The sequence below is a fragment of the Centropristis striata genome, chromosome 14 (genome assembly GCF_030273125.1).
Source record: "Centropristis striata isolate RG_2023a ecotype Rhode Island chromosome 14, C.striata_1.0, whole genome shotgun sequence".
Lineage (NCBI taxonomy): Eukaryota > Metazoa > Chordata > Actinopteri > Perciformes > Serranidae > Centropristis > Centropristis striata.
Window position 1 is genome coordinate 5,103,759 of NC_081530.1, and position 7,816 is coordinate 5,111,574.

A 7,816-nucleotide genomic window follows, 5' to 3' on the forward strand; every position below is an offset into this window, starting at 1 on the left:
TGAGATATTTTTTCTGTGTCCAGCCTCATTTGCATTTGGATCTTTCTCAATTTGAGAAAAACATATAAATAAATGCTCCTTATGATCTATTAGTAATGTTGCTAGGCTAATTTAGACTCAGTTTTAGTCTGTTTTATCTTTCTTGTCAGGCTCAAAGTAAGGTTTGTGGCTTCATTCCAAAAATTTTCGGAAATTTGGCCGACAATGGCTCTTTTGTTAGTAAAGGTTGCCGACCCCTGGTCTGAGATAACTGACATTTTGAAATTCCTAATCGTCCCCAAATGCAGCACTCAACATTAATGCTTTTCTGCTTGCTCGGGGAAAGTAAACTTACTTCAAGCAAGTGGAACGTCTCATGCAGTTGTCCAACTGGGCAAATAAAAAATAAATGTATATTCTGTATTTATAATCTGAATAATAATAATGATAATAAATAATAAAAAAATAGAATAATAATTTAAAAAAATGACTGGTACCTTAATGTAGTGGCATTAAAAGTAAAATATTTCCCTGTGAGATGTAGTGGAGTAGATGCATAAAGTAGCAGAAAAGTAAGGAAGTACTCAAGTAAAGTACAACTACCTCAAAATTATACTTAAGTACAGTACTTGAACAAATGTACTGTACATACATTCCACCACTGCTAATCAGAGATCACGTTTCTGATCTGGAACAATGTGCGCAATTGCCTACATTTTCTATTTTGGACAAGTAAGTTTGGCTTCGAGGCAGTAAAACATCTGACTGAAAACGCTTCATGTGGAACCCTGATAACAAAGCTGCTGACAGACAAATGTTCAAAAGTGCCGCCTCACTTTACCTTAACTGTTGAATCTTTTTACATCTTTATTTTCGCAAAAAATCGTGGAGAGTATCAATAACAGTATCAATATGTACACTACTGGTCAAAAGTTTTAGAACACACCAACTTTTCCAGAATTTAATTGAAAATTATGCAGTTTAATGTCTCAGTGTACTCTGAAATGAATGCACATTTGCAACATTTAAAATTCTTGATTGAGCATGATAGTGTTTTGAAAGTAAAAAAAAGATTCAAAATCACATTTTATGTTGGACTAAAGGACTAAAAAAAGACACAAAATGACCAAAAAAATGACACAAAATGACTAAAAAAGACACCAAAAGACAAAAAATGACTAAAAAAAGACACAAAATTACCAAAAAAAGACACAAAATGACTTACAAAGACATGAAAAGAATTCAAAAATGGACAAAATAGCCCAAGACTCCATAGAGTTAAGTTGTTAACCCATTTCTTGTTCCCTGAAAAAGGCCTACTTGTATAATTCTGAAATGTACATGATTTTTCAGTTTTGGTTAAGCTTACCTTTTTTATTTACCTCTGGCAGTTCACCACTTACCTTCGTACCCTTTCAAGCTGTTCATTGGACTTGAACTGCTCGAATTTCAATAAAAAACTGCAAAAATTGGGGTGTTCTAAAACTTTTGACCGGTAGTGTATGTTATTGATAAGCAGCATCAGTATCAATAACACCCTGACGATACCCATCTCAAGTCGCCGCACATTTGAACAAGTAACATAAAACAGGCAAGTCAAAGCTCATTGTCCACTTTAAAGAGTTCGGTGTAAACTTCAGCATAATACTGGACTTCTTAATGAATGACTTGTTGCTGACAGGATTGTTGGCATTAAATATCCATGGAGCAAAACTAATCCCACTGTCCTGTTGGAGCCAGACCCTCACCGACCTGAACAAACAGGGTCCAACTCAGCCAGTCAGACTTCATTAGAGCCAAATGACTGTTCAGATTGTATGCAGCTCACACTAGTTCCTAAGTAGCTTTAGTCCCAGCTCAAATTTGCTTTTCCTGTAAGCACATCATCTCTTTTTCTTCTGTTGCCAAAGCATCTTTCTCCTCTTCATGATCATGGTGTGCAGCTTCTCCAGACCTTCCTGTAATCCCTCACCAATGATAGCACAAGCAGGCTGGAGGTGCCAGGGAGTGGGGGTGCTGAGCTCCCCTAGAGCCAACATGCTCTCCATCTCAGCCAGGCTGACGGAGTTCCTCAGGTCCTGTTTGTTAGCCACCACCAGAACCGGCACTCCCTGGTTCTCCGCCAGCCGCGTGATCTTGTGCAGTTCCGTCTTGGCCTCCTCGATCCGCTCCACGTCCACCGAGTCCACCACGAACACGATGCCGTCGGCGCATCGAGTGTAAGAACGCCACAGAGGGCGGAGCTTCTCCTGACCGCCCACGTCCCAGAAGTGGAAGGACACTGTCCGTCTGCTACCTGCCAGTGACACTTTGATCTTCTCGTTGTTAAAACCCTTCGTCGGGACGGTGTTCACAAACTCATTGAAGCGCAGGCGGTACAAAACGGTGGTCTTTCCTGCGCTGTCCAGTCCTAGAATGACGATGTGGAGAGCCTGGAAGGACGGCAGGCAGGAGAAGAGGGAGTGATGGTCTGATAATCTGTTCCCCATCTTGGTAGAGCGGGAGAAGTCGGCGCCAAATATTCACCAGGCTGCTATATTCACATGGACTGCAGCAGGAGCCTGGGGGGTCAACACAGCATGCATATATTAAGTCAGAGCACACAAACAGCCAACAAGGGAATATAGCCCCTCTCCTCTCCATCAGAGTATTATACTGGCAGTGAGAGATGAATGAGGATGGATTAACAGTTCTACAATGTCATTTAGCAAACACTTTCATACAAAGCTAATACATACACACTAGGGCTGGGCGTTATGGACCAAAAGTCATATCCCAACATATTTAGGCCGATATACGATATATATCCTGATATTTTTATTGCAAAATGAGAGCAAATGTTCAGTCAAAGCCAAATATGACATGTCACAAGTAGTTTTATTATTATTATTATTAGGGCCTCGGGGCAATCGCACCGAGCACTGGTCCCATACAGCAATAGCTGTAGGGAAAAAGAAATTACATGCAGACCACTACAACGTCTGCAACTCCATAAAACACTTACTTTTCATAAGGTATGCACGCCATCGAGCACATACACATTGAACATTGATATTCACTGGAAACTATTCGAATATTTTTGGAAAGTTGAACCTTGTAGCACATTCCTAAAGATAGGTAGGCTAAATAGACTTACAGATGAGATGAGTCAGGGTGGAAATCCAGAGTGAATTGTGTTACTGACCAGGTGTAGGCCTATCACACAATGGGGCGGAGCTCCCCTAAAAGGGGGCGGAGCTCCCCTAAATGGCGTCCGATTGGAAACAGTGCAATGCTGCAACACGTCCTATGATGATATTTTGGAAAAATTTATTCAAAAATCTTCAAAATCGAGGAAGCACACCTTCGTGCCATGTGCAAGCCGTATACGAAATCTGAGGTCAGTGAGATATGCCCTAGACACACACACACACACACACACACACACACACACACACAGATAGATAGATAGATATATCGCCCAGCCCTGATACACACTAAATCATACACTCATTTCTTTTGAGTGTGTGAATCAGTAAACAAGGCAATGAAGGCTTTTGAATGTTAGTGATATCCCAGATTGAACTGTCCGTCCAGTCTTCAGTGATGGGGACAGACAGGAGGCTCTTTTAACCAAACAGCAGACGGACATGGAGGTATGGTCACCTAACATATATATTTAAAAAAAAAATGCTCTTATTCTTTTCTCTTCTTCTCCCTCTTTAACATATAGCACTCCTTTAGCGATGACAGTTAGCTCTTAAAGTTCTGTACTTACTTGATTCCTATGGTCTATGTCTAGTACCTTCAGGTTGAATGCACTTATTGTAAGTCGTTTTGGACAAAAGCGTCTGCTAAATGACATGTAATGTAATGTAATGTAATATATGGGTCAGTGACAAATAAGGGTTGGCAAGATGTGAAATGGTGTAACCACAAAAAAATGAAATAAATATGAAATACTTAATCCACCTACATTGTATTTAAGTGGACTTATACATATAACTACTTCATTCTAAAAAAAATAAAAATAACCATAAAATGATTTTTTAGTATTTCTATATTTACACATTTCATCAATATTGAGCAGAACATATTCTAAAACAACCTTTTTTTTCTAAAGTTTTGACAAATTATATACAATCTGTTACATACCATAGTGTTGCAATGTAAACGTGGATTGTATTTTTTCCTCATTTTATTTCACATTCATTCATTCATTGACCCATATATATAATATATATATATATATATATAATATATATAATATGCTTAGAGAGGTGTTGCTCGGCAACATATACTGACTCCTCTCATCAGCCGATGACAGGGAGGATTTCAATGTAAAAATCCTGTCAATTCTTAAAACACTGCTAATCAGAAAACACATGAATCGAAAGATATAATTCAACACCTGTAGCAACACACAACGAAGCTGTAATAAATTCGGCATGCATGTGGTCTGCATTACAACTGGTTACCAGCTACACCTTCCGCCTAACCCAATGCATACTGGTACAGTTAACTTATAGCAAGACTCAGTTGTTTCTCACAGAAAGTGGACATTTTATTATAATTCCCAGCTGATCGGTGCACTAGATTAGACCTGTGACCAGGATTCATTCTGCTCATGTAAAACACGACAGGTGAAGCTAGCTTTACAGCTGAAAAAAGTCAAATCCGCTTTAATTCGGGAGATTTTTGAACGGAGCCTGGTATGAAACATTACTTTTCTCTGTTGTGTGCTTTACCACAGCAGGCTCCACTTGACTGTGGCTATGATGCCAACAAGTTAGTGTTGAGAGAAATCATAAAAGTTAAATTGGCTTTATTGGGACTGGTGTGGCTAACATCCAGGCCTGCACATTTACATTTACATGTCACGTTAATGGGGTGTGCATCAACGTTAGATGACACATAACACACAGCATAGAGGAAGGCTAGCAGCATTGTTAAAATATTTGACTCATTTATGAAAAAATAACTGTAGTTGCCTGTGACGTTAAATGCGATTTTGACAGCAGTTATTACGGTGTGTTGTGAACTAAACAGCACAATTTATAGTGTTTCTACAGCCAACTTACCTCCACAACCAATGTAGCGTTAGTCCGACAGAAACTCAGAGTATGTCCTCATAATGTATGTTGTCGGGTCGTGTTCTCAGCACGTCCTCAGAGCCGCTGGAGCTCTCTCTGCCCAAAGACGGTCTCTCTGTTCATTCATCAGCGGCGCAAAGTCACACGCACGAAACAACACGGCTTCCGCAAAGGCTTTTCAAAATAAAGTCCCTCATGAGGAACCTGCTTTCTAATACCGTCTAATCCAGTAGTTCTCAACCTTTTTTGAGTCGCGACCTCCAATTTAACATGCATGTTGTCCGTGACCCACCGCTCACTGAACAGAATCTCACACGCACAGTTCAGATCACCCAAAAAAGAAACAAAATGACCAAAAAGAGGAAACAAAATGACCAAAAAAGACACAAATTGACCACAAAATGATCAAGAAAAGACACAAAATGACCTAAAAAGACTCAAAATGACCAAAAAAAGACACAAATTGACTACAAAATGATAAAAAAAAGACACAAAATGACCAAAAAAGACACAAAATGACCAAAAAAGACACACAATGACCAAAAAAAGAAACAAAATGATCAAAAAAAGACACAAAATGACCTAAAAAGACACAAAATGACCAAAAAAAGACATTAAGTGACCAAAAAGACTAAAACACATTAACACACGCTGACTTCCAAAATGATTTGGCGATCCCCAGAAATCATCTCGCGACCCCAAGGTTGAGAATAGCTGCTCTAACCCTTATTTGAACTTCAAACAGTGGTGGAATGTAACTAAGTACATTTACTCAAGTACTGTACTGAAGTACAATTCTGCCCTACAAAGCAAAAAGGCAGTAACTGCATTTTTGGTCAAAACTGAGTTATTAGCCTATCATTTTCATGACATTCAAGGCATCCTTTGTTATGTGACAAAACATCTTATCTCAAATGTGTGACGTTTTGGAGAAAAATGGTAGTCGTTTGTACAGTAACTGCAAAAAGATATCCAAAATAAAAATATTTCGAGAAAAAAGTTGCAAATTTACTAGATTAAATTAGCAGATCTGCACTTATTTGAAACTTTTATTGCGAAGGACTGATAGCAAGATTTCCGGTCTCATTCTGCCTGATACGAGACGACTTGATCTCCTGATCTGCTGTGAACAACGCCTGCTGCGCTCACACGCGCACGTAACAGCCAACTAAATACACGCTCGTGGTGTGCGTGAACGAGTATTTTCTGGCACTCAGACAGAGGAAACCTCCCCAAACACACCGGATGGATGGAGGCCATAAGCATGTTATTTTAGATGGATTGTTCCAATACCGTTTTCTGTTACACATATAGGCCAGACCTGGTCTGACATGTCTTGGTCATGACTACTTGACATTAACCAAGACAATATTGTCTTTGTTATGCCGATTGACATGATTGAAGACAACATAAACATGTCATAACAGGCCTAATTATTAACCTATTTAAATGAATGTATTATCAGCAGTGGTGGAAGAAGTATTGGTAACGCTTTATATTAAGGTCCGGTAACACTTTACAATAACCATCATGTATAAACGGTAAACAGATAGTTTATTAATGTTTAATCATCATTTATAAACTGTTTCTAGACCATTTAGAATGGTAAATACATAATTTATTAATGTTTATCAACTTAATCATGTATAAATGGCAAATAGATGTATATTTATTTATAAACATGTCTATTAATGTACGTTTATAGTTACTTTACCATTAACAAACAATTACATTATAATTAATTGTTTGTAAATAGTTTTAGTTGCACCCATTTTAATATTTTTAACTCCATATTAAGTATGTTAATGATTTTGAAATGATTCATATACCTTTAATAAATTGGTTGAAAACATTTAACGATTAAATATGTAAAGCACTTTGTAAATGGTTAATAATTGCTTTATAAACCATCTATAAACATTATTTAGTTGGTTATTGTAAAGTGTTACCTAAGGTCCTTGTAATAACCATTAATTAACAAGTAATAAGGCCCTTGTAAGTCCTTACAATATGCTTATTAACATTACTGTGTGTTTATAAGCCTATATAAGTGTTAATAATGGCATTATGATACAGCTAATAGCAGGCTATAAGAGATGTATAATAAGAATACGAATTAATAAAAGCCTCATGAGTATCTTATAATTCTTCATAATAGCATTACAAACACCCATAACCCACCCATTATGTCTTTGCCATGCCTTTATTAATCTTTTGTTTGCTTATTGATATTAAAATATACTTTTTTGCTCATCTTTTATAAGTTAACTATGCACTTGTTAACAGTTAACTATGACCCACTCAGGTTGTTTTATATATTCTAATATATAATATTATAATAATAATATAATTAAAAAATATATATTATTAGAATATATGTATGTATTCATGCATTTATGTAAGCAATGTTTTAATTTAGTAAAGATAGAGTTCATTTTAACTACTTAATATACTGTTATGTTGTTTAATAAAATAAAAAAAAGTTGAATCATTTTAAATTGATCATGTTTTTCATGTTAAATCTCGACCTGAAAAGTAATTAAAGCTGTCAGCTAAATGTAGTGGAGTAAAAAGTGCAATATTTTGTAGTGGAGTAGAAATATAAAGTTACATAAAATGGAAATACTCAAGTAAAGTACAAGTACCTCAACATTGTAATTAAGTACAATACTTTTTGTTATTTAAGTTTTTATTCAATTTCTTATAGGTCAAACATCATACTAAAGATTTCAAACTTTCACACAAACAAATCGACCATATTAAAC

The 7,816-nt window shown here is 36.8% G+C and overlaps 1 protein-coding gene across 1 annotated transcript; it reads right to left on the reverse strand.

Annotated features, from left to right (window-relative positions):
* Nucleotides 1-1,191: 1,191 nt before the first annotated feature.
* Nucleotides 1,192-5,156, reverse strand: LOC131985055 (ADP-ribosylation factor-like protein 4A). Its single transcript, XM_059350083.1, has 2 exons — nt 5,040-5,156; nt 1,192-2,540 (listed from the first exon to the last, which is right to left on the reverse strand). The coding sequence occupies exon 2, from the start codon at nt 2,466-2,468 to the stop codon at nt 1,863-1,865; it is 606 nt and encodes a 201-aa protein (XP_059206066.1). The 5' UTR covers nt 2,469-2,540; nt 5,040-5,156; the 3' UTR covers nt 1,192-1,862.
* Between the last annotated feature and the right edge of the window lie 2,660 nt (nt 5,157-7,816).

Excerpts from the sequence above, each read along its gene's own strand:
- LOC131985055 (XM_059350083.1), bottom strand. The coding sequence starts at position 2,468 with ATGGGGAACAGATTATCAGACCATCACTCCCTCTTCTCCTGCCTGCCG.